General features: G+C 44.0%; 12 protein-coding genes across 12 annotated transcripts; 8 read left to right on the top strand and 4 right to left on the bottom strand.

Moving 5' to 3' along the window:
* The first annotated feature begins 160 nt into the window (after positions 1-160).
* Positions 161-1152, top strand: BJY04DRAFT_197429 (DUF2423 domain-containing protein). The gene is made up of 3 exons (XM_073712484.1): positions 161-479; positions 528-569; positions 627-1152. Exons 1-3 carry the CDS (start codon positions 305-307, stop codon positions 770-772), a joined length of 363 nt encoding a protein of 120 aa, XP_073567458.1. The 5' UTR covers positions 161-304; the 3' UTR covers positions 773-1152.
* Positions 1153-1469: 317 nt separating this feature from the next.
* Positions 1470-4399, top strand: las21 (mannose-ethanolamine phosphotransferase LAS21; the record flags this gene model as incomplete). Its single annotated transcript, XM_073717236.1, has 6 exons — positions 1470-1630; positions 1786-2030; positions 2153-2264; positions 2315-2685; positions 2760-3776; positions 3828-4399. The coding sequence occupies 6 exons, from the start codon at positions 1470-1472 to the stop codon at positions 4397-4399; spliced, it is 2478 nt and encodes an 825-aa protein (XP_073567457.1).
* Positions 4400-4449: 50 nt separating this feature from the next.
* Positions 4450-5258, bottom strand: BJY04DRAFT_197421 (uncharacterized protein). The gene is made up of 2 exons (XM_073712483.1): positions 4967-5258; positions 4450-4900 (listed from the first exon to the last, which is right to left on the bottom strand). The coding sequence occupies exons 1-2, from the start codon at positions 5191-5193 to the stop codon at positions 4537-4539; spliced, it is 591 nt and encodes a 196-aa protein (XP_073567456.1). The 5' UTR covers positions 5194-5258; the 3' UTR covers positions 4450-4536.
* A 621-nt stretch (positions 5259-5879) lies between these two features.
* On the bottom strand, positions 5880-8637 carry BJY04DRAFT_209739 (putative meiosis protein MEI2; the record flags this gene model as incomplete). The annotated part of the gene is made up of 12 exons (XM_073714163.1): positions 5880-6115; positions 6172-6277; positions 6337-6408; positions 6469-6512; positions 6563-6591; positions 6718-6748; positions 6881-6947; positions 7002-7037; positions 7091-7450; positions 7508-7942; positions 8006-8396; positions 8450-8637. The coding sequence occupies 12 exons, from the start codon at positions 8635-8637 to the stop codon at positions 5880-5882; spliced, it is 1995 nt and encodes a 664-aa protein (XP_073567455.1).
* A 1386-nt stretch (positions 8638-10023) lies between these two features.
* Positions 10024-12776, top strand: BJY04DRAFT_221820 (Rab GTPase-binding exocyst subunit SEC15; the record flags this gene model as incomplete). The annotated part of the gene is made up of 9 exons (XM_073717235.1): positions 10024-10074; positions 10136-11128; positions 11186-11317; positions 11371-11472; positions 11527-11633; positions 11698-11833; positions 11892-12341; positions 12399-12649; positions 12698-12776. The coding sequence occupies 9 exons, from the start codon at positions 10024-10026 to the stop codon at positions 12774-12776; spliced, it is 2301 nt and encodes a 766-aa protein (XP_073567454.1).
* On the bottom strand, positions 12740-14314 carry hapE (CCAAT-binding factor complex subunit HapE). Its single transcript, XM_073708382.1, has 5 exons — positions 14065-14314; positions 13986-13999; positions 13874-13930; positions 13179-13820; positions 12740-13096 (listed from the first exon to the last, which is right to left on the bottom strand). Exons 1-5 carry the CDS (start codon positions 14144-14146, stop codon positions 13094-13096), a joined length of 798 nt encoding a protein of 265 aa, XP_073567453.1. The 5' UTR covers positions 14147-14314; the 3' UTR covers positions 12740-13093.
* Positions 14315-14819: 505 nt separating this feature from the next.
* Positions 14820-16250, top strand: BJY04DRAFT_123683 (Fcf2 domain-containing protein). The gene is made up of 3 exons (XM_073708379.1): positions 14820-15090; positions 15151-15307; positions 15548-16250. The coding sequence occupies exons 1-3, from the start codon at positions 14984-14986 to the stop codon at positions 15926-15928; spliced, it is 645 nt and encodes a 214-aa protein (XP_073567452.1). The 5' UTR covers positions 14820-14983; the 3' UTR covers positions 15929-16250.
* BJY04DRAFT_123713 (purine-nucleoside phosphorylase) lies at positions 16005-17607 on the bottom strand. The gene is made up of 7 exons (XM_073708381.1): positions 17186-17607; positions 17044-17122; positions 16906-16985; positions 16771-16835; positions 16512-16714; positions 16181-16460; positions 16005-16126 (listed from the first exon to the last, which is right to left on the bottom strand). Exons 1-7 carry the CDS (start codon positions 17388-17390, stop codon positions 16082-16084), a joined length of 957 nt encoding a protein of 318 aa, XP_073567451.1. The 5' UTR covers positions 17391-17607; the 3' UTR covers positions 16005-16081.
* Position 17608: 1 nt separating this feature from the next.
* Positions 17609-18895, top strand: BJY04DRAFT_123686 (mitochondrial 37S ribosomal protein uS10m). The gene is made up of 5 exons (XM_073708380.1): positions 17609-17797; positions 17855-17952; positions 18004-18048; positions 18125-18549; positions 18620-18895. Exons 1-5 carry the CDS (start codon positions 17744-17746, stop codon positions 18799-18801), a joined length of 804 nt encoding a protein of 267 aa, XP_073567450.1. The 5' UTR covers positions 17609-17743; the 3' UTR covers positions 18802-18895.
* A 124-nt stretch (positions 18896-19019) lies between these two features.
* BJY04DRAFT_197327 (tryptophan--tRNA ligase MSW1) lies at positions 19020-20932 on the top strand. Its single transcript, XM_073712482.1, has 6 exons — positions 19020-19515; positions 19573-19653; positions 19734-19849; positions 19902-20020; positions 20081-20530; positions 20585-20932. Exons 1-5 carry the CDS (start codon positions 19114-19116, stop codon positions 20524-20526), a joined length of 1164 nt encoding a protein of 387 aa, XP_073567449.1. The 5' UTR covers positions 19020-19113; the 3' UTR covers positions 20527-20530; positions 20585-20932.
* Positions 20933-21565: 633 nt separating this feature from the next.
* BJY04DRAFT_230442 (pepsin-like aspartic protease) lies at positions 21566-23142 on the top strand (the record flags this gene model as incomplete). Its single annotated transcript, XM_073719300.1, has 4 exons — positions 21566-21760; positions 21813-22131; positions 22198-23027; positions 23083-23142. 4 exons carry the CDS (start codon positions 21566-21568, stop codon positions 23140-23142), a joined length of 1404 nt encoding a protein of 467 aa, XP_073567448.1.
* A 257-nt stretch (positions 23143-23399) lies between these two features.
* On the top strand, positions 23400-24651 carry BJY04DRAFT_197315 (S-adenosyl-L-methionine-dependent methyltransferase). The gene is made up of 2 exons (XM_073712481.1): positions 23400-23744; positions 23810-24651. Exons 1-2 carry the CDS (start codon positions 23428-23430, stop codon positions 24564-24566), a joined length of 1074 nt encoding a protein of 357 aa, XP_073567447.1. The 5' UTR covers positions 23400-23427; the 3' UTR covers positions 24567-24651.
* Positions 24652-27757: the final 3106 nt, after the last annotated feature.

The raw sequence follows: 27757 nt of genomic DNA, 5'->3' as shown, positions 1-27757 counted from the left end.
TTTATTGAAGAACATTTCAGTTTCCAAGTCCGAAGCTATAAGGCGACACTCTTGATTAGACAGGCCGTGTATGACTTCCCTTTTCAACAATTCAACTTCGCGACAAGTCTGCGACCCAGCTAATGAGTGGCAGGATAATGCGGAGGTGAGAAGCGGCCCCGATCGGATGACATAAGACCGATCTGTCTGCGGAGTGGAAAACTTTTTTAAACGACCAGCCTCGGCGACCAATTCTTCTCCGGCCCATTTCAATTCTCTTCTCATCACCTTTCTAGTTTAGCTCGTTGCGTTGCATACCCTGAAGATGGCGAAGAGTGGTCGTGCAAGCATCATTAAGCGCAATAGAGCAAAACTTCGCTCCACTGTCTTTGGGCCCGCGGTGGATGCGCGAACAGAAAGGCTATCAGCAAAGTTACAGGAGCTTGCCTCTCAGCCAAAGCCAGGTGATCAGGAGAAGTCAAAAGCCACAACAGATACAAGTATGCAACTTCTTTTCCAGCAAACCTTAGCGATCTAACAATATACAGAAGAGTTTGAGCCAGCCATGGCAAACCCAGCAGCCGGCGAATGTAAGTATATACTGCCTGCCTATACCGATGGATTCTTTTTTGCTCATTTCCGCGCAGCAATGGATATCGACTCGTCGAAGACTAGTACTAGTGGCAAATCACATCGTTCAGGTCGAGTTCAGAAACGTCAAAAAAAGAACAGCTCCTCCATCGTTTTCAAACCACATCCCTCGAAAACCCGCAAATTCTCCCGAAAGAAGTAAACTCTGCCGGGACTGCGTCCTGCAAAGAACGACTTCGGCTCCCAGCTATGGGACAATCACGGCCTGAAGCAGCTATCTGATGTCTATTTCTAGTTTAAGCACTGATTCACATAACAATACCGAACAAAAAAAGTGTTATGAGTTTGTGAACAACGCCATATCACCTCTACTTTAACAGCAGCTTGCTGCAACAAAGCTCAAATAGCATAGCATGTATTAAACATAAACAGGCCATGGATAAAAATACGAATTAATAAATATCAACAGCATTGTGCCTGGTGGGGTTACAGGGGTGAGATTCGTCTTATCAGAGCTTAATTGCTATATGGATACCCTCTTAAGTTATCTAGAAATCAATCCATGGATCATGATGGATGTCATTCATTCATTCGAATTCACTCCTCTGTATCACGTGGGTATGGCGTGGGTAACTTGATACTCCGTAGCGGCCAGTTATCGATAAGACTCCACAGCCCTCTCAGGCTCACAGGTGGGCAGGCGGTGAAAGTACTAACGACAAGTCTTGAAGTTGACAGAGTACACAGCACTCTCCAAAGTTATATCGGGCACAACGTATTGTGCTTGAACATGATGTTATATTGCTAGTGCTTGACACTTATTACTCCGTCAATTGTTATTAAGAAAATCACTAACGATGATTTCAATGGGTAGGGCACCGCCCAACTGGTTGGTCTTCATGGCCAATGCTCTCATCCCTGTTGCGATTCTGGTCTTCTCTATGGGGTTCTTTCCCTATAAAACTCTGCTTCCAGGCCTGGCTACATTTGACGTGCCACAAAATGCGCCGCCAAAGATATTTGATAAAGTTATCTTCATGGTTGTTGACGCTTTGCGCAGGTAAGATTCATCTTCCCCTGTCGCAATTACTGTAGCTGAAGGTGAAGGGTAAAAGTGATTTCGTCTATTCGAACAACTCTGGGTTCTTATACACTCAAAGGTCAGTGAGCCCCTCGCGCATGTCACCAAGAATGACACTAACAGGACTTCGGTAGTCTGATTCGATCCGGCGCCGCAATTCCATTTACGGCTTATGCAGGCTCCCCGACAGTCACAATGCCTCGACTGAAAGCCATAACCACAGGCTCCGTGCCTTCCTTTCTTGATGTCATCCTGAATATTGCCGAGTCTGATACCTCCTCGACACTTGTCTACCAGGATACATGGCTGGCACAAATTAAAGCCAGAGAAGAGAAACTCATAATGTATGGCGACGATACTTGGCTAAAGCTATTTCCTGGTATGTTTAGCAGATCGGACGGAACAACCAGTTTCTTTGTATCAGTCAGTCACATCCCCGGACGCCATGACGATTGATACAACGAAGTAACTGACCAGCCCATAAGGACTTTACTGAAGTAGATACTAATGTGACCCGTCACGTCCCAAATGAGCTCTCTCGGGCTGACTGGTCGGCTTTAATAATGCATTACCTGGGCCTAGACCACATAGGACACAAGGCTGGGCCACAAAGGTATGGTTAGTTAGCAATCTCTGTACTGGATTTGTTTTGACAATACTTAGTTCATATATGATTCCAAAACAGCATGAAATGGACTCGGTGGTCACCGAAGTTTATACAGCCATCGAACAGAAGGAGCACCTGCAGTCGACGCTATTTGTATTATGTGGTGATCATGGTATGAACGATGCTGGGAATCATGGTGGCTCGTCAGCAGGTGAAACCTCGCCCGCCTTACTGTTCATCTCGCCAAAGTTCCGGGCTCTAAAGGCTAGCAGAGAAAGCCCTATGGACGCAGCGCACAAACTTCAATATTATCGTGTTGTGGACCAAACTGATATCACACCGACTTTGGCTGGTCTACTTGGATTGCCGATTCCTTTAAATAGCCTTGGTGTATTCATCCCCGAATTTCTTGATATGTGGCAATCCGGTATGAATCACCAGGAACCCCTTCAGTGCTGTCCTAACTAGTCTTGCTGACCTATCTTCTTCCTGAAACGATAGGGGCCCAGAGAGTACGCTTGCTCGAGGATAATTCTAGGCAATTGCTCAGGATCCTCAAAGAAACCTACCCAGCTTACAGTTTTGGAGACGAGTCAGGAGCAGCCGCTTGCTCCTCAGGCTCTGGAGGCGATATGCAACAGGCTCACTGTGCTTGGTCTCGAGTACAACAACAGCTCCAGCAGCGAAATGTGGCTGCTGGAGGCGATAATCAAGCTGAGGTTGAATCGGCCCTGCTGCAATTCCTTCATGTTGCGCAGGAGGTAATGAGCGGTACTGCTAGCAACTATGATCTTCGATGCCTTTTGGTTGGTATATGCGTCGCCGGCACTGCCGTTTTGTTCTGCCTGCCCGCTGTGTATAAAATTTTGTCGCAACACCAACATTCGGGCTCGTTCTTGACGACAAGCATTATCTTATATGGCGCCATGATGTTCGCGAGCAGTTATGTGGAAGAAGAACAGCAATTTTGGTACTGGATCCTTACAGGGTGGACGTTCTATCTGCACGTCAGGACTTTCCGAAAGCGACTGGCCTCCGAATCCACCAGAAGCTACAAGGCTCTCTGGTCTCGAGCGTACGAGCTAATAAAAGTTGGATCCTTAGCCTTGGCATTCTCTCACCGTATTTTGAGGCGTTGGAACCAAACTGGGCAGAAATTCGCTGCCGAGCCTGATATTGCCCGCGCATACTTTCCACGCCACCAAGGCAGTCTTTGGACCTTGGTGGGCTGGACATACTGTGATATATGCTTACACCTTTTGAGTATGCCCCTGGACTCCAGAGCATGGCAATCACTTTGCGTTCTTGTGACGTCCACGAGCTTTATGTTCAAGCTGGCGTTTGCGGCATCCGAGTCACCAGAACTTCTCAGTGCGACGCCTTTGGGGTCTGTTGCGACCATGCTCAATAGAGTGTCGCTTGTCCTCTCTGGCCGGGCTGCCATGGGTGGCATTTGCAGTTTGCTTCTGCTGTCGCCATTCTTAGCAAGATCCAGTTCCCTGCCACAAAGAAGACAAGGTGATTACCCAGAATTAGGTCTATATCCTTGCCTATACTGAATCTATACAGTGCCACCTAGCACAATAGCCCACGAGGCCCTAACGCTTTTCCTCATCAATCAATCAAAGATTACGAATATTCCAATATTTCTCATTTACCGATTACAGTCCAAAATTCTAACCTCTATGAACCTGACAAGTGTTGAGACTACCATCACGTCGTTACTTATGCAATACGCCGCATTCTTCGCTTTTGGTGGCTCGAATGCTATATCCTCCGTTGACCTCTCGAATGCGTACAATGGCATTAACAACTATAACGTCATTATGGTTGGTGTCCTGACATACGTGGGTAATTGGGCTGGTCCGATATGGTGGGTGTCCGCCAGCCAGCGCCTCAGGGCAGGGCGGACTTGGGATAAAACTCTGGGTCATATAACGCTTCTAACATTCTATGTGACATGGACACTGTTGTCTGTCATGGCCGCATGTACAGCCTTGAGGACCCACCTGTTCATCTGGACCGTCTTTTCACCAAAGTATCTTTACATGATGTCTTGGGCGATCATTCATCACTTTGCTGTAAACCTATTCAGGGAGATTATTTACTTGTTACCCCCTTGTATGATGTTGGGTGACTGAGGGACTGACAAACAAATCTTTCATTACTGCATGCATATATAGATTTTGATTTTTAGATAACAGCGTACAACTGAGGCCTTTTCATTCATTGGTTCTACTTGGGTATAAATGACAGCCTGCAAGCTATGGTTTCGGGATTACAACAGCCCATCGAACAGGTCGTCAATGGCGTTTTTCCTCCTCTTCTTCTTCTTTGTCTTCGCCCTTTCCAGGTCTTTTGTCAGGCCCAACTTGTGGGTGGTGACTACCGCAGTTTGAGGAATTTCGGTGCTTGATATAGCCTCGTCATCGCGGGATAAAGCTTCTCCCAAATCTTCCATGTTTCCTTTCGATGACACTGTTCCAATACAAGGCAAGGGTTTCCGAGGACAGGTGCCTATAAGGGGGCGCGATTTGAGTTCCTTATTGATTCCGGCGGACTTCGAGAGGCGCGCGAGAGTGGCAATGAGCACGGTGCCGAGCGGAGAAAACTGCACATCCGCTGCAACTACTGAGAATGCCCTGGAGGAATTGTTAGATGGTTCCCCGAGCAAGGTAAGAACGGCCATCTGGTACGGTCCAACATACACGTAGCACCTCGGTACAATATTATCTGCCAAACGACGTTTATGGGCTTCCATTAGAGAGGTCAAGTTTCTTTGCTTGCTCAAGCTCAATGACTCGGCGAGGTTCCAGACAGTTCGCTTCAGCATTGAAAGCCATTTCCACCAATCTGTTCCGCGATGTTGATTCTTATTGCGATGAAAAATTAGGTGAAGTATGGAGTGTATGCGCAGAAGCTCATCTTGATCCATTTTATACGCTTCCTACCGACCAGCGAGTAAGTCCTGGAGGCTCCACCATAATCTGTACAGTGAGGAATAATGGGTTGACAAGTCAGACATTGAAGTCCTTTAAGTTGGCTGTGCGCCCAGCCGGTGAAACTAGACCCGAGGAAGACTAGCTTCAGCCCTAGGCCGTTCCTGCCTACCTACCCCACAATTTCCCGTGTATATACTATATAAGTATATAACTACTGCAAAGTAAGTACGTATCTAGCATGCTAGGGGTATCTACATTTGCTTGGGAGTTGGAAGATTGTTTCTTTACTTGAACTAGTCGTATGGAATTGCTAGTGCGGTCATCCTTGCGCCATTCCTTTCTGATATTCGACCCGTTCTATGTGTCGAAACCGTAATCATCACAAATTGCCTCCAACCGGAGATGAACCCAACATTTTAGACTCAAACCGAGACACCACATTTAAGCCAACCTGAGGGTAGGCAAGCTCTTTCGCCCATAAAACAGTTTCATGGCGGTGCCTCCCCAAGCCCGCAAAGCACGCGCAACAAACAACACAAAGTCTGATGGGTGATTCGAGCAGAACAACAACAAAAAAAGACAGAAATGTAGATGAGAAAAAATCTGAGCACCGGGCGGGCTGGTTTTGTACACAAACATACTCGTTTGGCGGAAACCGTCATTAAGTATTGACCGAGACTCAGGAGGATTGGGGGCCTTGGTCGGGAACGGCTGAGTCGTACCACACTTTCATCGCAGGATATGTGCAGGGGGCACTTTTCAGGCCATTACCCACAGTGCTGAAGGGTCGCCGAGGGGCAAGTGTTCTAACATATACTATCTCTCTTTCGGCTGCAGTAGTTCCTCGGTCGAATTGAGAGCGCCGACGCCGTTGTTCATCCCGATACTGCTGTCCCACGCGCGGGGCAAATAAACCTTACGATCACGATTAGGAAATTGAGGACGGCGTCTTGGAGTAAAAGATGACTGACCAACATGTTCTGCATTCTCGATACTACGACGCATCTTCGAGGGATTATCCGGCCCAGGAAAACGATCCTCCGTACCCGCAAGAGCCCCAGTACCAGTGTGGAAGATCTGCCATTATGCGTTTTCAGTACATATGTTCAGTTATCTTGGAAATAGATGTGTCTTACTTTAGGGCGAAAGGACGGGTGTTCAAGCATCACGGAGCTGTTGCGGAATTTCTGTACCAGGCAGTCTTTACCCTGAATGGCTTTTCGGGGTTTAACACAGGAGAACTAGAATAGAAAAAAATATGAACTCACTTGCATATGAGACCTCTGCAACTTTATCACTGTTGAAACAATTCCTTAAAGGTGATTAGTAGGGAGATGCGCCGGGCATTCCGATGTACCATACCAGGTACGCCCCGCTCGCGCTTTAACAAACTAGACGTTGTCAGATGCAATGCGTGATAAGTCAACAATAACGTTCAACAAGACACTAACATCAATAATATCGATGGGCTGGTTATCGTTAGTTGTATGTCGAAAGCAGTGTCTATTATTACTCACATCCTCGAAGTTGATGAAAGCATAGCCAACACTAGAATACCATTGTGGGCAAGATGTCAAAGGCTGGGTATGGAGGTACTAGCATACTTGCAATTGTTCGCAAAATCTAGTAAGAGCAAGGTCAGATCAACACAGTTCTTTGAAAATAGCGCTATCGACTCACCGATTCGCAAATACATGAAATCATATTTGCCGTGGCTTGTTTCATCGACGATGGCCTTAAGCATAGTCTTGCTAGATTAGACAACGTAGACGGAACCTTCCAGGTTATATGCTATACTTACTTGGTCAATCTTGTTTGGAATATTCCGGAGCATGATCTGCAGTCGTAAATTGAGCGCCGGGTTCCTAGATTGATGCAAATGATACATACGGTAGTACGGACGTCCAGTCCGAGACGTATGCGCTCGACATCCACGGCGTTTTGATTGCTTAGGCGCAAGTCTGTGTAACGAGACACTTCGCGACGGGGGGACGGTAGAATCGGTTCGCCGGCTTTTGTCATCCAGTCCATTAGTCCGGCATGTTCTCCTGGTGGAATCGTGGAACGGCCCGTAGGGCTCAACTCCATATAGTGAGGCCGGGTCTGCCGAGGTGACATCCAAGGTCCATCTTTCTGATAAGGAGAATCAAAGCAAGAGACACTCCCCTTTACAGAGCACGGACTCTGGGGGGAAGGGTACGTTTCACTCTCCACATCCGGCCTGAAGAATGAGACTTCGACAACACAGTCCTAGGTAATTTTCGTGTTAACGCTCGCTTTCCAAGCAACGGGTACTTCATGACTTACATCGACCGAGGTACCATTCAGGGTTGTCATGACATTTTCGGCATCACGGGTATTGTAATACTCGATGTGAAATTCAACGATGTTTTCTTGACCAGAGAGTAGTGGGGTAAATGTCTTGATGTCCCCAAAAGTCATAGCAAGGGTTTCCAAGGATCGAGCTACTGAGTGCCGATTTAGACCCGGGTTTCGGCTGTCATAATAGACAGTAGCGAGAAGCTGTCCCTCATAGTCTGAGGTTTGAGGAAGCAAAACCGGATCTAAATGCTGCACATACTCTCTGGGGCTAAGGAAAACGACACGCCATTCGGGTCGGAGAAGACGCACTTTCTCAAGGGCTTTTTTGGCTTCTCGAGAGTCGGTGAAGGAGACGTACACTTTGCCCTTTGAGCTCAGCTCAGAAAGTATAGGCCCTTTGAGGGACATAAATTCACGGCGCTTTTTACGTGTTAACGAATGATCGGACGACGATACAGGAAACAAGGTCAGCAGTTCACTCACGTTGAAGAACCCAGCCAAAGTCATATAAGTCAGGTTTGTTGGAACATTTTCAATTGACAAAGCCCGCATATATCCTTCTGGCTCTGGCTTTCCCCGGACCGGGCTGAGGGATAGACAAGCCCTATTGGCTCTATTACTCCCAATAGGGCCATACACCGGTAAAGATCGTTCCAGACGATTTGTGGGGTGAGTTTCTGGTGCATTGGAGTCAACGTTAGATTTGGCGGCCAGAAAGCTGATGTGGCTAGGAGAAAGGTCTTTGGTCATGAAGTGAGCTCTGTTCGTACTTGCGGAATCTGCCAACGCGATTGGCGTGAAGCTCGCAGCCGTGGGGGATAGTTGTTGCCTGTTGGAGACACTCGTTGAGATAAGAAAGGGGTCAGAAGAAGCACTGTGAATCATGAATATGATAGCCCATGCAGTACTTAGTCTGGGAGGCCTTACGATGAAAAGAATTGCCTGAAGCCGGTGCCATTCAACAAGCCGCAATTACTCGAGTCAGAAAACGTTTTTGAGCGCGTATCTTCTGGTGAAAATGCAGTGAGCTTCGTGTCTGGTGATCCATTGAGAGAAGCCACCCCATCCGTAGAACTAGGGCTGCTGAGCCCGCGAGATGAATTAGTTCCTCTCATGTCGATGGCCAATGGTGTTCCTTCGACTGAGAGCCACTCCCAGGAAAATGATGAATGTGTCAGAGGAGCTAAATGGCGATATTCGAGGAATGATTTTGCAAGACAAGGTGATCACGGTAAGGATGTGGATTCGAAGCAAGTGTTTCTTGAGGTACATGCTAGAGCAGAGACAAGCTTGCTGCGCCAATTGATTTGAACTATCATTGATTTCTTGAGGAGGGGGACTAAACACGAAAGGTGACGCCGAGAGAACATAATGCCTATTTAGGCATGCCATACTTAGCTTTGTCACAACAGATCCTATAGCAGGACTAATGGTCCCAGATCATTGTTTGCTTGGATTTCACCTAGTATCACAAAGAAACCCTCCCCAACATTTGGGGTAAAGACGCCAGTGACTTATTTGATGGTAGTAAGAACAGCCTATATATCATTTAGCTGGACAGATCCATGATCACGGAATTGTCAAAGCCAACTTAAGTGGGGGCGCAAGAGGTTAAGTTCTTCTACTAGAGAGCGGATTGCGGCCGAGCTTCATGTTTGAAGGCCAGATTCCCAGCTGGTCTATCAGCCATCAACTTCCGCTGGGATAAAGAGTGCCTTTGAGGGTTGGAGTTGGCATTGATCCCGAGGTCCGCTGTCAGGATAACTCAAAGCAGTAGGCTTGCATGTCTAATCTGGGGTAAGGACGTAGCTTAGAACTCAGCCAGAAATTTCAGTCTAGCCTAGCCTGCATGAGCATTTCAATCGGCAGAAAGATTACTTTTGTAAATGCTGCATTTGACAGGCCTACCGACCGAGGCTTCGTAGTCAATCAGCGTCGACACAGGTGCCAAAAAGGAGGTGGTGAGATGGGGGCCTAGCAACATGGGGTGCTTGTCCGAAGGTCTTACAAAGATGATGTCTCTCCATATGTACGGAGTACTTCCTAGCCAGCCAGCTCTACTCCGTAGATGTATAATGCGAGGCCAATCATCCAATCAGCCCATGGCCTCGGCCGCTAAAGTACCGTGGATTTACCTAGCTAAAATAATCAGTGCTAATATCAGATGCCGACCTCAGGAGTCAGGACTATCTAGCACGTACCTCTCTGTACCGTTACGAAGTACCTTCGAGTCTTGGCACAGGTCAACGGCTAGAGCTGAGCACCGATGGATGCCGACCTCAACTGCACCTGCAACTGCACCTGCATGGATGGTCGTCGCACCCTACCTAGTCCATCAGATCATTGACAGTTAGTTCTTCACAAACAAGCAAAACATTTTGAGTGCGTACATGTATTTTCAGATTACCTACCTGTGACCTGGATCGATCCTACTCTAGGTACCGGCTTCAACCTCCTCAATTCGCCGGTCCCTCATAGCTACCTAGGTATCACTTAGCAACATGCCGTCAATGAATCCAGCGCGAAGTGAGTCTTCATATGTCTTGAACCAAGTCAGTATCAGACCTTGTATCCCACATCTAGCACTGCTAATCATAAACCTGTGGCTCACAGATCATCATATCGCCCTCCGATACCGATTACCTTGATCAGTTGATTCCTTCAATCAAAGAGTATAGCGTGGGCAACAAGACGTCAGAGCTGTTACACTCTCTCTCGGCCTTTGCTAGCAACAAGGAGGCGGAGATTGAGAACATCTGCAATACTAACCACCAGGAGTTCGTTTCCTCTGTCAATCAACTTCTCCACATCCGCGAAGGTACTGTGAGTCTAACGGCAGAAATCTTGGATTTGAACCAATCCATCCAAGCGAGTACTGAAAAGCTCGCTGAGCAAAAGAAGGCCTTAGTCGAATCCCGGCGGCACCGACAAAACATTGACGAGACGTCTCGTGCGATTCAAGACTGTCTTGAGGTTCTCCGCCTTGCGAATCAGATTCACGATCTTCTAGCAAAGAAGAACCATTATGCGGCGCTCCGCGCTCTAGAAGAGCTCCAAAATGTCCACCTCAAGGGTGTCACCCAGTATCAAATCGCCGACATGATTCAGCGGTCTGTTCCAGCAACACAGAAAGCCATAGCTGAAGCCGTGATGTCAGACTTGAATACTTGGCTGTATAGGATACGAGAAATGTCACAATATCTGGGAGAAATAGCTTTGTACCATACGGATCTGCGCAAAACAAGGCACAAAGAACGAGCTGCCAAAATGCCGTATCTAGAGCATTTCAAGCTTAATTCTGCGATCGAACTGGTGTCTGACGAGCACGAAGAGTACGATCTACTCCAGAATGAAGAACTCCAAGTCGACTTCACTCCGCTCTTCGAATGTTTACATATTCACCAATCTCTGGGACAGATGGAGAAGTTCAGGGTAGAATACGCGAACACTCGCCGTCGACAGAAGGAGCTCCTCATCCCAGCCTCCATAACTCTGATAGATGATGATGGGGCGAGCCTACACAACCTTTTAGAAGAAATGGCAGGGTTTGCAATTGTTGAGCGATCTACCATGAGGAAAGTCCCAGATATGAGGTATCCAGTTGATGTGAAACTACCTCTCCCTGTCCCACCTTTGCATAGCAATATTGATACTTGTGGATAGGTTGATGAACTCTGGGAATCCATGTGCCAGACGGCCGTCGGCCTTATATCACAAGCGCTCTACGAGGTTGACAATGCCGAAAGTTTGCTTAAGATCAAGAACCTCATCGCTTTGTTCATGCAAACAATGAATGTGAGTTTGCTGTTCAAATTTCCTTTACCAAGTGACTAAGAGCCATGAAACAGACCTGGGGCTTCGCGATTGTGGCTTTCGATAACCTATTCCTAACACTGTTCAAGAAGTATGCTGAACTGCTCAAAAAACGGTTCAGCGATGATTTTCAGGAGGTAAACAACTCAGTCATCCTCCGGCTGAAAGTATATATATACTTATATATTCAGATCGTATCTACGGATGACTACATGCCCATGCCGATACAAACACCTGAGGAGTTCGACAAGGTACTCAATGTCAGTTGGTATACACCAAGTGAGCCACAAGAACAAGTGTGCGTCGGAATCCGAATTATTTCTGGTCCGGTACATCGTATTCATGCTGAAACTGCTTTCTAGATTCCCATGTGTCCTGCCATTCTCCCAGATGTACCCCTTATGTTGCATCGATATTCGAAATTTCCTAAATCAATTCTATTTTTTTGCTAATGACGATTTCTCAAATCCTGATATCGTTGATGAGACGTTAAAAGATGTAAGACTATATACCTAACCCTACGCGAACCAGTAAGCGGAGATTGCTGATTTTGCAGGCCTTGGACGGACTTCTTTCTAACAATGTGTGCGACACACTTGTTGAACGGCTCAATTCTCAGTATCTTGGACAAATTGTGCAGATATTGATCAATTTGGAACACTTTGAGCACGCATGTCATGAGCTCGAATTATTGCTCGCCGCTGCCAGGTCACAGAGCTCATCTAGTGACCCAGTGAACCTAAAAGCGACCGGAAAGTTCAGAGATCATAAAAAGGCAGCAGAGAAGCGCATATTCGAGGTAGTCAATTCCAAGATCGACGATCTCGTTGAAACAGCAGAGTACGACTGGCAGGCTCCTGTTGCCCCCACAGAGCCAAGCAACTACATGCAGACTCTCACGCGTTTCCTTTCGAACATCATGAATTCAACTCTACTTGGACTTCCCAAAGAGATCAAAGAACTTATTTACTTCGATGCGCTTAGCCATGCCTCAACCATGATTCTAGTGAGCCATTGCGTAATATTTCTCCTTTCTGTCGCTTTGTCCTAACCTATCCTCAAGGCTCTTCCACTGTCCCCAGAGGTCAGACGAATCAATCCTAACGGTGTGGTTGCTCTTGCGAAGGATGTCGAATATCTATATCAATTTGTGGATAGTCTGAACAATCCTATCCTGCGAGAAAATCTGGATGAGTTGCAGCAGACAGTGCAGTTGATGCAAGCCGACAATGCTGATGAGTTCTATGACATCTCGATGCGGAATAAGAAGTATGGGCGTGTAGATGCGATCAACGGTCCAACGTTACTGGAGAAGTACCTCGCCCCTAACTGAGCAACCCCAACCGAATCTAATTATCGCAGACTTACACACAATATTCAAAGCCCTGTGAAGACGGATAAGTTTTCAACACTTTCATCAAGATTCGGCAAGAAGTCTTAGGATTGGAACGCGATGGACGGGCAGCTTAGTGCTACACTGGGGAATAGAACTACCTATCTAATTGCAAGTGCGCGCCGAGAGAGTAACAATGAATTGTGTAAACCCCAACTCATGTTCTTTCCTCAGGAGTAGAACAATAGCACAATAGTGAGTGAAACGGTGCGCCGATTGCTTCAAAGCATGGGGTCAATCATAAGTATAGATCTCATCACTAGGAATTGCATGACATTTTACAATCATTGAACAGTTTGAAATGAAATAATTGTGGCAAGCTTCCCGCTAGACGCGGACAAAGAAAGGTTGATTTCTCAGTTTAGTCACTGTCAGATCCAAATTTGAATTAGTCTCTGGCGGTCGTCCACTGAGAGTTAAAATGGTCAGATAGCAAGTGACAACACATACCTGCTGAGGTGGAAGATGGGGGTATGCAGTGTACATCCCCTCAAACATCTGGGGTTGAGGCTGCGCATACGCCGCCGTTGGGTCGGATTGCACAGCACCCCCGTACATAGCTTGTTGTCTGTATTCCTGGTCCTGGAGGGGATGCTGCCCCAAAGAAGTATAATCTGGCGGCGCCAAATGATGGGGATGGTGCTGCACACCGTGCTGGGATGGCGGCAATGGGCCCGCCGCAGTAGGCCCTGCGGCCCCAGCCGGAGCACCTGTCGTTTGGCCTGAACGTTTTGCGTGGGACGTAGCTTCCTCACGAGGTACTATGTCGATGAGGAAATCGAACATGTCTGACTTGGACAAGGCTGCTGCAATGTCCGATCTCTGTAAAGTCCGCCGCTTATTGTCCTCAGCATGGATCCAAGCGCGCATAGTCAGCTCGGTGATAAACACATCACAACCTTTTGCGAATAGGATTGGCGCCTCTGCGGAAATCATTTTGACTTCAGGATCGGCCTTCATGACCTTTTTTATCCGGGCTAGCGGTAGCTGGTGTATCTTATAATCATGATTATCGGACTCAAGGTGATTGATGACGTGCTGCCAGTACGTGGTCAAGATGTCCCGGGCGGTGCCTTGTAAGCCCTGGTTCACCTGAAGTATCGAGAGTATTTAGCGACATTTAGCATATATGTGGAGCTACTTACGTTCGCCCATGTACCTGTATAAAGCTCAGCAACTGGAGCATAACCCTGTGCAGCGAGCTATGGAGGCGACGTCAGCTCGCGGAAATAATATGCTCGTTCGGGAGTTTCATACCGCAGCACTGGCTCCTTAGAAGAATGTCAGATATATACTCTGACCAGATAACATTTCGCTCGGTTTAGGAATTATTTACCGTAGTGCCCACCATTCCTTGTATCGTACATGGGCTGCTGCCTGCCCTGTTGTTGCCCAGAGCTTTGCTGTGGCTGCTCCATGATATATAAGTAATTTTTGCGACTGGTCGAGGGGATTTTCGTGACCAAGCAATCTCTAGAAGATGGTTTCGCTATTAGTACCTTGTTAGAGACGACACGCGATCACCGGGTGTATGGACTTCGGTGGAGAGCAAGGTTGGAGTTGTAGTCTTGATAATAATATGATGGTCGGCGGAAAGGAGCGCGCCAAGGATTCAGAATGACGTTTGCGACCCAACCCACCTGCCCAGGTACCTAGGTGGGAGGTAGTACGGAGGATGTCGCCAGACCTCAATGAGGATGTTGACAATTCCTCCTCGAGTGCTTGTTTACTCGCTTACTCAATAGAAAACTTAATCAAGACCAAAGGCTCAATATAGCTAAATAGTAGGACAAGCCAAGAGCGTTGTACTCTATGTCCGACGAGGAATCTTCCTTCAAGCCTTGCAAGCTTTGTTTACCTTTATGTGCGTAAACAACAGAGATAGAAAGAGTGTAAAATATCAGAGCATGTGGTGCATGATAAAATAAAAAAAAATAGGTATGCTCCTGCTAGTAAATACTGCGGACTACTGTTGGTGTCCCTCAACCATTAAATGGGCAAGGTAAACACATATTGATTAGTCAGCAGGACGAAAGAAGTCGCTGAGTCGAAGCTCGCCCCACAAACAGAAATTTTCTGGACTGGCCAGACAAGCATCACATGGATCCTTTTGTGCTCCTCAAAGTATAAATTGCTACCCATCCATCCGGATTTTCTTTCCCTTAACACATTTTTCATTTTATGCTAGCCCTTTCTTTTCCGACCCGTAAATGAGCACAACACCAGGTTAAATTGATCTAAAAGCTATATCGATCATGGACGACGAGATTCAGCAGCTTCTTGCTGAGGCAGAGCACCGGCTTCGGAATGATGGCCCGACCCCAGCCTCACCCGCTCCTTCGCCTGAGACGGCTCTGCCAAAGTATGTACCTGAAATCAGCCCATCACGATCATCGATGAGTGCTGATGGTTACAACCATAGTATCCCAAAATTGTCGTCAAGTTCCTTGAAGCCCTATGTCCAACATCACAATGAGGTTGCAGTTGTCGATACAACGCGATTACTGGGTTCCACGGTCAATACTGGCATTCTGCCTCTAGTCAGGAACAGAGAAACTGCCAAGGTCACGTCAAAAAAGGTGAGCACAACGGTTCCTTCAAGTCAGCACAACCTGCTTGCTATTTCCTTCATCCTTCAATTGCTATGAGGAAAAAAATTGTCTTCGCGTAAGCGCTTGATGCAGTCTCTACAGCCCGTCTTGGGCTGCGCTGTTTCAATGAGAGCACTTTTGTTTCATAGTTACTCTGAGCTTCTTTCTCTATCCACGATTCTTTTCGGGTTTCTTTGTCCTTCACTGTTTACTTACCATGACCCCTAGGACAAACCTACGGCAGGCAGTGACTGGTTTGATCTTCCAAAGACGGATCTGACGCCTGAGTTGAAAAGGGATCTGCAGCTCCTGCGCATGCGGTCTATACTGGACCCCAAACGACATTACAAAAAAGAGAACGCAAAGGCACAACTTCCGAAATTTTCGCAGGTGGGAACGATTATTGAAGGCCCCACTGAATTCTTTAGTGGGCGTATCGCCAAGCGTGATCGCAAGAAAACATTTGTTGAGGAGGCTTTGGTTCTGGAGAAAGAAACCAAACGCTTCGAATCTAGATATCACGATGTGCAAGGAAGAAAAACCAGTGGCAAGAAGGCCTTTTACAAAAGTTTGCGAAGCAAAAGAAATGGCGGTAAGAATCAACGTTGATGCGGGGATAATTAATCTGTCTGCCCTTACCCGACGGCATAGACAGTGAGCGGCCACATGATTCTTAATGCGATTGCTAGGACAAGCTGACCTGCGTCTTCGGTGACATGTCGAACAACCATGACTTCAGCGGTGCCTTGAAGTACAGTTGGTTCATCTGCCCTTGATCATGTCGGAGGCGACATGAACGACGAGTTTCTAGAGATTTGTTATTCACTATCTGGAGGCTCTTTTTGGGCTCCGAACACTGACCTGCATATCCTGGGCGGCTAACCGGCCGGCTTCGAGTACTTCCTCATGGTTGGCCTTGCCTTCTTGCAGGATGGCGTCGAGCTCCTTCACGTCCCTTCCTTGAATGAGGTGATCATCACCGCGCGGAACGGGGGAAAGCACCGCGTTGTTCGTTACGAGGCTGAGTGCTATAATTCGAATACCGCAATGCCTCGCAACGACGATCTCGGGCACGGTGGACATGCCTACAACGTCCGCTCCTAGCTGTCGGAGCATCCGGCATTCCGCTCTAGTCTCGTAGCTGGGCTCTGACTTAGGAACATACCGAACGCGTTGCTGGGCGCTAACTTACCTTGGTCCCCCAACATAAGCGTATACACCCTCGTGTAATCTTCGTTTGCTTTCCGGATCAATGACCTTATTCCAGGCTTCATGCACCTGGCGACGCAGGTCGAGATCATATGCATCCGACAAAGGCGGAAAACGAGGGCCGAGTTCCTCGCAATTGGGACCTCTCAACGGATGGTTGCCCGCTAAACCAGCCAGGAATATGTGCTTTGAAACACCTCAATTTAGACGAATATTTCACATAACAAGCAGATATCACTTACATCATTTAGTAGTACGATGTCGCCTACCACATAGTCTGGATTCAACCCTCCGGCGGCGTTGGTTACTAATGCACCCGCAATCGTTAGTCAACTCGAAGCTGAGTGCTTTCAATCGATAGGAAGCGGTTTGCTTACAAACGACCGTATCAACTCCCAACAGCTTGAATACACGAATAGGAAATGTCACTTGATCTATAGAATGACCCTCGTAGTAGCTGAAAATGTATAAAATTTAGCGAGCCGCTCTTTGTGCTGAGACGAGGGTAATCTTACTGAGCGCGGCCGACCATCAAAACCGCCGGGACTTGCTTGTCAAGAAGACCAAAAACCAGCTTGCCTGCATGTCCAGGGACTTTTTGTTGAGTGAGCTGATTGAATTCTGTAGTTTCTAAAGTTCAAGCAATTTGAGACTAACCAGTCAAATGAGGGAAATGAGGGATATCTGAATAGTCGATTTCTATGCGTGATTCCTTATCGATTGTATTCGCAAGCCCACCTAGGCCAGAACCACATACAATAGCTACACGAGGAGCTTGCAGTCGAGCCGGTAAAAGGTCCTTGATGAAGCTGAAGGCTTCATTTGCTCTCTCGAACGCCAAAGGGGGTCTAGAATCATCCATAGTCGGTGTTAGTAGCAGTCGCAACCTCGAAAATTCCCAGACGATCGACAACCAGTGACACTTTCCAAGGTTGTCTACTCCGTAGTAAAAAAAACAATCTCCTTGCACACAATCCAAGTTCGAGGATCGTAGCAATGCAGGTACCCTACGGATTACCGCAAGTAGGATGAAATTCCGATAAAAGGCGGTCACAGCCGGGAGGCGGCCGCTGACTGCTCAGTGCTGAATGAAGCGAGTGTTAAGAACCCAATCAAGCTAAACTGCATCGGTCGCGATTTGAGTAACCCGACCAGAAATCCTTATCAGGCTCTGGAAGCAGACTGCCCAGGTGAACAACACGCCAGCGGAGAAACATGTCACTATTATCACCACATAAGCTCGTTTTACGAGCGACCAGGACGTTTCAGGTAACTCTTCCTTAACCTTAGCTCTGGACATGGATATTCAATACCAACCTTACCCAGCTTGCTGCGGCTTCTCGGCCTTTCAGCTCATCTACTCAGCCCAGCGATGTTGAAGCCTCGCAGCCTGCTGCATCTGGGATTGAAAACACAGACGGAACGTTAGTACACTTTCTTGCCTCCTTCAGAGAACTTGACATTAATGAACCTAGGCGAATACAACCGCAGCCGCCTATCGACTTACCAGTCAAGGAATGGTTCGTGGTCACACCAATTTACCCCCAGGCCCGCTGGTGCAGCTGTAGGACACCACCTAACTCACAACAATTACAGGGGAGAACGGCTGAGTTATATCAATTCTAACGCCCGGTTGCCGAGGAGCGTCCAAGCCTTGTATCTACGTCCCCTTCGGAGAAAGGCCGAATATGGACTCCCAGTCTGCGACCTCCAATTACGATCCTATAGTGTGCGAAATCTTGAGTTTTTCGCAGACTTTGCTCTCCGTGCTGCCTATTACCTAAGCCTCTCAGTCTCCGGTCCTGTGCCCCTGCCCAAGCACGTCGAACGATGGACATTCCCTCGAGGCAACTTCGTACACAAAAAAAGTCAGGAAAACTTTGAACGTATAACCCTACGTCGGTTGATACAAATCAAGGATGGTGATTCCCAATCCGTGCAAGCATGGCTTGCATTTTTACGCAAGCATGCCTTCTATGGAGTTGGAATGAAGGCAAACCTTTGGGAATATGAGAGCATTGGTAAGACCAATTATTCAGGCCGATTATTTCACTACCGCATCACTTTGGCTAACAGCAGCTTTCCAAGTAGAAACCGCGAATAATATGGACCAGGCTCTTCCCGATGTTGAAAAGAGTCTTGAGGCGCAGTTCTCGCGGTTTGGTCGTCGCGAAGGCGAAATCTCAGAATCCCAGGCAACGCTGTCCGAGTTTTTGGGGAAGGAACGACTATCACTAAAAAAGGGCCCCTTGACTGATGTTCGTCGCGGGTGAGCTCGCATGAGCTACTGCTCATTGATTGCTTCAACACCTGTACACTATTTCTTACGTTCTATATATCTCGTGAATTACATCACTTCGGAGTGTCTTTCTATTTAAGTAACTAGCTTCAGGGTAGACGATAACAATCCCTTCCGAACTGTACAGGATGAGTGAGGTAAAGCAAGCTAATTGCACCGGTCCGGGTCCATCTCGGCCCCGGTCACGTGTGTGGAAAAGCGCGCCTCCTCCAGCTCACTCTTTTATGTTGAGCCATCTTGGTACATACGTAGCATCAGAGTGGGAGCCTTCAGTCATCAGAAGACTATGCGTTTTACGGCTGGACAGCATGGCCATGGCCTTCCAACACGCATGGTGCTCACCAGCATCAATTCTAAGAAAGCCCCCTCGCTCGCGCCTGGAAAACCTATTCGAAGATGGAAGAGCTTGGACAGTTCGCAACCTTGTACTGGAATCACTGTTTTTTCCGGAATCCAACCGACTGGTGTGCCGCATCTGGGAAACTATCTTGGGGCTCTACGAGAATGGGTAAAGCTTCAGGATGCTGCCGCCTTGGACACCAAGTTGATATTCTCCATCGTCGATTTACATGCACTGACAGTACCTCAAGAGAGACGTCAGCTCAGAAAATGGAGGAAGGAGGCTCTCGCGACATTGGTGGCTGTTGGTCTAAATCCGGATCGCGCAACTATATTTTATCAGTCTGCTGTATTCCAGCCAGTGCTCAAGGAAAACCTGTTAACGCACTAATAATAAGCCTTCTAGGTCCATCACCACGCAGAGTTATATTGGATTCTAAGTACCGTAGCATCCACGGGCTACCTTTCTCGAATGACACAGTGGAAGGTAAGCGTCTACCACATGAGTACTGCAAATGGCAATCCTGCTGTTGGTCATTACGGCAAAGTGTAACTGTTACTCGCCAGAGCAAACTTCAATTGCCGGAAAACACAAGTCTGGATGACTCGGAGGTGCGCTCCAAATTACGCCTCGGCCTCTTTTCTTATCCCGTGCTTCAAGCGGCGGACATATTGGTACATAGGTACGGACCTCGGTACGCTCGAGTACATGAATATTATACTAATATGGCACAGGGCTACCCATGTTCCGGTTGGCGAAGACCAGAAGCAACATCTAGAGTTCTCCAGGTATACAGCGAACAGCTTCAATCACCTCTACGGGCCAATATTTCCGTCCCCAGAAGCGCTGATCTGTTAGAAACTCCATATCCTCTTGCATTCGGTGGTCGATTTCAGAAGCTAACTACGTTCAGCACCTGCAAAGAGAGTGATGTCCTTGAGGGAGCCAAAGCTCAAGATGTCGAAGTCTCACGTCGACGACCGATCAAGGATCATCCTCACTGATTCTCCCGAGGATGTATGGCGGAAGGTCAAGGTTGCACTCACGGATTCAGAGCCAGGCATAACTTACGACCCAATACGCCGACCAGGAATATCTAACTTGATAGAAATTCTGAGCCACTTAGAAGGAAAACCGTGTGGCGAAATTGCCTTATCCTACGTTTCAGCTAGCCCACGGGCACTCAAGGAACACCTGTCTAAGAGGGTTTCGGAGGTGCTAATTCCAATCAGAGAAAAGTACAACTCACTCATGGAGGACAACAAACACTTGGACGATGTCGCAGAGCAGGGGGCCCGAGAGGCGCGCGCCAACGCCGAAATAACCATGAGAAAGGTCCGAGAAGCCATGGGGTTATGAATCACTGAACCTTAATCTATGACCGCCGTACTTTGTAAAACAAATTTCCAAAACCTACCTATCCAGTATCTTGACACCAGCCTGACGCATATTCCCAGCTGTGATACCGAGGGCATGTAGATTTTAGAATTTTTCTGCTATGGAAAGGGCCAGCACACGAATGTACACAGAGCACGCGAAATATAGGTTAGATGAGTGATATACACAAGAACGAAATGAAGACTTGCAAGTATTTGATGGAAGATAACAAGATTTTTCGAGTGTTGCCTGATGACGGAGTAACAGACTCACGGAGCGATTTGCGGCTTCGCTGGCCCCACCTCGAAGCCGGGAGCGGCGCTGCGGCAAATACTTAAGGTTTCCGACCGGTCCGACTTGGCAGAGCTTACGTTGTTTTCGGCAGTGGGCACATAGTACATACATATTACATACTAGACTAGTATGATAGTAATAATAGGTATTGTGGGGTCTCGATCTGTGCTACTCTAGTATCTGTTAGACAATTACAAGTAATCCGGATACCCTGCAAAAGGCCTAGTGAGTAGTGATGTGCAAGACATATACCCTGGCTATCTTTTCTCGTATGTAAAGGAAAAAAGCAGCCCATGGAGTATTAATGCCTCCCAGCACATATCAATGCCAAACACCCACGAACAACCAGTGTAACAATTCTTGAAGGAGTGGAAAAAGAGGTAAGACAAGTTCAAGCGATTACACAGTCTGAAATACTAGTATACTCACCGATGACGACAGCAACAGGGAGGTAACTCTCAGAACCATTGGTCATGGGCCCCAGCCATACGTTCTGAAAGCAATAGCGAACAAAAAACTGTTCATAGAAATGCCCATCATGCCCAAGGCTTTACCACCCTAGATATTCACTCAACGACGACTTCAATCCTCCCAAGCTACATGCCGTCGGGGCCACATCAACACAGGCACCCCCAAGATACACGAATAACGCCAACTGTAGCCGCTTGCACAGTCTATTCCAGTCTCCCATCCATAAGAAATTGGTTGCGAAGACATGCCGAACACGATGTGGAAAGCCCACAGTTTGATATGTGCCCTTTTGATTGCGCAATGCTGGGGAGGCTCCTTGACGCTCCGAAGGAGGGACTCACCCGCAGTCGTTGCGTTCGACATCCACCGTAGTAGAACCCGGGATCCCGTTATGAGAGATCAAATGAGGCGAAAGCGTGATAAAACAATTCTGCAGGCAATTGACAACGAAGTACGTTGGCAGGCCACCTCTGTGACTTTTGACTATACTGACAACATGGCAGGAGACGCTCTACTTTTGCAACATCACCATTGGGACACCGGAACAAAGCCTGCGTTTGATCCTCGATACGGGTAGCAGTGACCTCTGGTGCAATGCTGCGAACTCAACGTTCTGTTCCTCATCAGAGGACCCATGCCACGTCTCCGGGTCTTTTAACCCCAACTTGTCTTCATCATACGCATATTTATCCTCTGATTTCAACATTAGTTACGCCGACGGATCGGGCGCAGCTGGAGACTATGTTAGAGACACCCTACGCATTGGGGGTGCAACAATAAATGACTTTCAGTTTGGAATCGGGTACTCGTCTAGCTCCGCAGGTATGTCCAACTGAGCATGTGTGCCATCTCGATATAACATCGATAAGCTAACCCATTCCGGCTCAGAGGGAGTTTTGGGTATCGGCTACCCGTCAAACGAAGTTCAGGTTGCTCAAATTGAAGACAAAGCTTATCCCAACCTCCCTCAGTCGCTAGTACAGAATGGGCTAGTTCAGTCAAGCGCTTATAGCCTCTGGCTGAACGACCTCAAGGCAAATACAGGCTCGGTACTATTCGGAGGGGTTGATACTGAGAAGTTCCAGGGCGACCTAGAAACCCTGCCCATACAAAGCGTCAACGGTGGATACTCAGAGCTAATAATAGTGCTCACTGATATCTCAACGCGTACTGGAACTAGACATCATTCTTTGTCATCAGATGCGCTACCTGCTGCAGTTCTCTTGGATTCAGGGAGCTCTCTGTCTTACTTACCGGACTCAGTCGTGGAAGGTATATACAACGAGCTTGGGGTCACATATGAGCCATCCACTGGGGCTGGCTACGCACCGTGCAGTTTGGCTCAGGAGAGCATCAATGTAACTTTCACCTTCTCATCCCCTGAAATAACGGTTGGCATTGATGAGCTCATCATAGATGCCGGCGACCTTCGCTTCTGGAATGGTGAGCGTGCTTGTATCTTCGGTATCGTTCCCGCCGGTGAAAGCACTGCCGTCCTGGGTGATACGTTTTTACGCAGCGCATACGTCGTGTATGACCTAGCAAACAATGAGATCTCGCTAGCAAATACAAGGTTCAACTCAACGGAGAGCAACATTCTTGAGATTGGGACCGGCGACGAAGCCGTGCCGAGTGCAACCGAGGTATCCAACCCAGTGACATCCGTGGTAGCCGATGGTTCGGAGGAGACTGTGCCATCACCAAGCACAGGCGCAGCGGTAACACTGAGAGGTCTCCCAGATGGTACCAAGCATCTCTTTTTGGGTGTTACAGTGTTGGGGTTTGTGCTTTGTGGGCGGGTCTGACGGGGGGCTCAACACTGAGGTTATGTAAAGAGTATATAGTTGAGAGCATGAGTTATAAAGACAGATTCGGCATTTTATCAACGTTTCAGTAGCATTGAGAGGAAACCTGTATTTAATTTGTCTGACGGTTGGGTCCTGAAGTGCAACTTGAAAGGGTGGATCCGAAATTACATTGGAAGGTTTGACCTATCAGAACGAAAAACAGGCATGTAGGGCGGGCACTGATCCGGATAAGGTTACTCCGTACCTAGGTACCTTAAGTAGGTTCTGCCACCCGTCACTCAATGGAGATATTGCATGGGGAAAAGACTAAATGCCTCGAATCACAACAAAGCTAATCCTCCAAGCATATCAGCGCAATCCTCTCCTCCCACTTCTACTAAAAGAATGCCGTACGCTTGATTCGGCAAAAAATGAGCTACGTTGGCTTCGTGATAGGGCGTTACTCATTTGCGGGCCGAGACCAATACTCCGGAAACACAGGACGAGCAGGCATGCTCTTGGGTGGAGAAGACTCTTGAGGTCGATGTGCCTATCTCGCGCTAAAGGGGTGCCTTTACAGTACATACTTGGGGATCAGCCTTTCGGGGACCTCGACATACAATGTACGAAGGGTGTGTTGATTCCGAGGTACCACGACCTTCAATTAGATGTGCCCAGGGCATTCAGTCTTCTCTAACAATTGAGACTGCTAGGCATGAAACAGAAGCCATAACCATCCGAGCGGCAGACCTGATACTGGCTGGCTTGAGACATGCGCACGGAAACGATCAAAGCCCCCTTCGCATCATAGACTTGTGTACAGGCACTGGCTGCATACCGCTACTGCTCCATGCTCTTCTCTCGCCACACTGTCCAAAGCTATCTATCACTGGCATTGATATCAATACTGCGGCTATCAAACTCGCGAGAAACAATATTCGGCGAAATGTATCATTGGGACTGTTGTCAGAACGCGCCCTGGATGAAGTTGAGTTTCAAAAAAGCAATGTGCTCGAGTATGGACACGGTGGCTTCCCGGGTAAACTGGATTTATATGGCACTCCAGCTCTTGCACCCCGGTATGACATACTCATATCAAATCCGCCTTATGTCTCCCCTCGTGAGTATTATGGCGGGACCACCTCCCGCAGTACGCGGATCTTTGAGCCTAAGGCTGCACTAGTACCGCCGGAAAGTGCCCTAACCTCAATGATATGTTCTGTTTATTTGCGACAGGAGGACGTTTTTTACCACCATATGGCCTTTCTTGTATCGTCGTTTCAAGTCAGGTTGGCAGTCTTTGAATGCGGAAATCGCCCACAGGCTTTGCGAGTTGCCGCCTTCTGTAGACATGTCCTCACCAAGGGCAGCACACTGGGCCAGGTGAAAGTTGATGTGTGGTCTGTAAATGGCTTTGATATGGGGCCATCTGCCGTTTTTGTGCATATTAACATGTCTTCGGGGGTCTGACTCGGGGTACAGGGCACTAACCCTAAATAGAAGTACCTAATTAGGAATACTAAGTTTTTTTTAAATATAGGGTAGTCTATTATTATTCTAATTTTCCTATATTAAAATCCTATATTACTTTATGATTTAGTGCTTTAATATTGTTAACAAGACTCTAGATAGGTGTTAAAAAATTTAATAAAAGGCTATAAAATATTTAAGAATTAACTAGTATTAAAAAAATAAGAATAATTATTTATAAAAAAGAAAGCTAGTAAATAACTTAAAAAAATATTAATAGATATTTTTCCTTATTATTGATTAAACTAAATTTTAATCATATTAACTTTTATATTAAATAAGGAATCTTAAAGACTAAACTTGAGATTTTTTTATAATAAGCTAATATAATACCTAGATCTTTAGGTTATATAAGAAGAGATTAAGATAAATAATTAGGATAATATTATTAAAAATATATAATATTTTCTTAATAAATATAACTTTTTTATAGAAAAAAAAGTAAGAGTTTTCAATAACTTAAGCTAAGATTACTATTTTAATATAGTTTTTAATAAATCTAGTAATTAATTAAAAAAAAGTATTATTAGTATCCCCCTAATTATTATAATTATTAATAATTTAGAAAAAAATTAATAAAAGCTAGGAGATCTAGTATAAATCTTAATTTATAATAATTAATATGATAATAATATTATTGCTTAGTAAATAGAAGAAATATAAATTATGATTCAATACCTTGGAAGTATTAATATAACTTAGATAGATCCTAAAAGTTTAAAAGGGAGACTTTTATTTCTATTTACTTTTAGGAAAACTATATAAGCTATAAATAATTTTACCTTTCTTAAAAATAGGTAAGTAAGTAGTTTAAAGTTTTTAATATTTATATTAACTTTAAGACTAGTATTTTAAAACCTTTATATTTATTAAATAAATTGTTAATATATTTAGTAATATATTTCTGGTTTACTTAGTAAAACCTTTAAATAAGTTTAAAAATTATAAGATTAAGTAAATTTTATTTTTAATTTAATTTTTACTATTTAAAGTTACTAAAATATTTAATAAAATAGAATATAATACTAGAATAATCCTAGAAATATTTTTAAAGGCCCTAAAATTAGTAAAATAAATAAATAAAGATAACTAATATTTACTAAAAAATAAAAATAATTATTTATAAGTAGTAGAAAAGCGTATAAAAGTATTAATTAATATTATAATTTTTCTTTTTTTAGTATATTATCCTAATAACTTAATTATTAACTAGGAATCCTAGCCCTAATATTTATTATAAAAAAAATTAAAATCCTTAATTTTTTACTTTAAATAGAAACTAGCCTTAGCTTATAATTAATATCTAAAATAATATTGTAAAAAGAATATTGAAAAATTTAATATTATATTTAGTTTTATAAAAAAATTTTAGGATTATAATACTTATTTTATAATTAAATAATTTTTTTAAAGAATTATAAGAATAATTATTACTTTAAACTATTTAAATATTAATAAATTAACTTTAATAAAATTTAATAATTTAATAAAAATACTTAAGGCTACTTTATTAATTATTACTTTTTTTATTATAGTTCTTAATCTTAATAATATAAGGAAAAAAACTACTAATCTATGGCTTAATTTAAAATAATAAAAAGTATAATAATAATATTATAACTTAATGAGTATAAGATATTCATTTTTATTTTTAAATAAAAGCCTTTCTTACTTTATAATAATTTTTAAAAAAAAGTAAAGTTTTTTCTTATTATCTAAAAACTTAAAGAATAAGTTAGAAATAGGTGAAGATTATAAAAAAGTTATATTATAAAAAAAATTATTATAACCCTTAAATAACTTAAGAATTAAATCCTTAAGATTTTAGTAAATTTATAAATAAGGATAAAAAATAAGAATATTTTAAGGATTATATCTAGGGTATTATATTTATTTAAGCTTATAAAGCTAGGCTTTTTATTATCTTTAATTAATCAAAATCTTAATCTCTTAATAAGGTAATTATCTAATACTTTATTAGTAATATAAAGACAGCTTTTTTAAATATAGTAGGTTAAGAATTAAAATAAACCTATTAATATCAATATAATTATCTAATAATTTACTGAATATAAATAAAGTAATATTATTATTAGTATATATTAATTAATAAATACTAGTAATTTAATAGACCTGGATACTATATATAAAAAATTAATAAAAAATCTAAATAAATTTTAAAAATATCTTAAAAATTAAGTTAAGCTTAAAGAAAGTTATGTAACCTTATAAAAAGTATAATACTATAAATAAAAGGCCTGCTTTAATTATAATAATATAGATTATAAAGTATCCTAGTACTTAATAAAAAAAATTAAGTTAGGGAAAAAATAATAATTATTATGTAAAAAAATCTTAATAACTAAACTATATAAATTTTTTAAACTTAAGATATTTAGCTTAGTTAATAATCTTAAGCCCTTAATAAAAAATATTAATAATAATATAAATCTTATTTTATTATATATAATTGAAGGATACTTATATATTATAAAAAAATATTATTTATTATTAAGTAATAATTAAATAAGGATTTTTTATTAAATAAGTAAAAAATAATATAAACTTTAAAGTAAGTTATTTCTTTATCTTAATATAATTAAAGAAATATATAAAATAATATTTTTAATTAATAATTAATAAGGCCCCTAAGAGGTAAGAAAATAAATAATAATACCTTTTTATAGGTTAATATTATTAAGTCCCTATTAATTTTAGGAATTAGAAAAAAAATAACTTTTTTTTAATTAATTAATTTTTTTATTTATAATATAGTCTTAAGAAGGGATTAACTATAATTAATATTATAATATAATCTTAAGAAGGGATTAACTATATAATATATTAATTTATATATTTATTAATATATTTTATAAATAATATCATTAAATAATTTAATATATAAAAAGACTGGGGTTAACCTAGTTAACCTTTCTTATTTTATAACTAATATATTAATTAACCTAGACCTAATATTTACTAAATAAGTCTAGTATTATATAAAAAAGAAGAAAATTATTAAATTATTAAGAATAATAATTAAGAATATTAATTAAGAATATTAATTAAGAATATTAATTAAGAATATTAATTAAGAATATTAATTAAGAATATTAATTAAGAATATTAAT

The sequence above is a fragment of the Aspergillus karnatakaensis genome (genome assembly GCF_047715665.1).
Source record: "Aspergillus karnatakaensis strain CBS 102800 unplaced genomic scaffold BJY04scaffold_53, whole genome shotgun sequence".
Classification (NCBI taxonomy): Eukaryota; Fungi; Ascomycota; class Eurotiomycetes; order Eurotiales; family Aspergillaceae; genus Aspergillus; species Aspergillus karnatakaensis.
The sequence above is the reverse complement of the archived record's forward strand: the minus strand, read 5'-3'. Positions and strand labels throughout refer to the sequence as shown.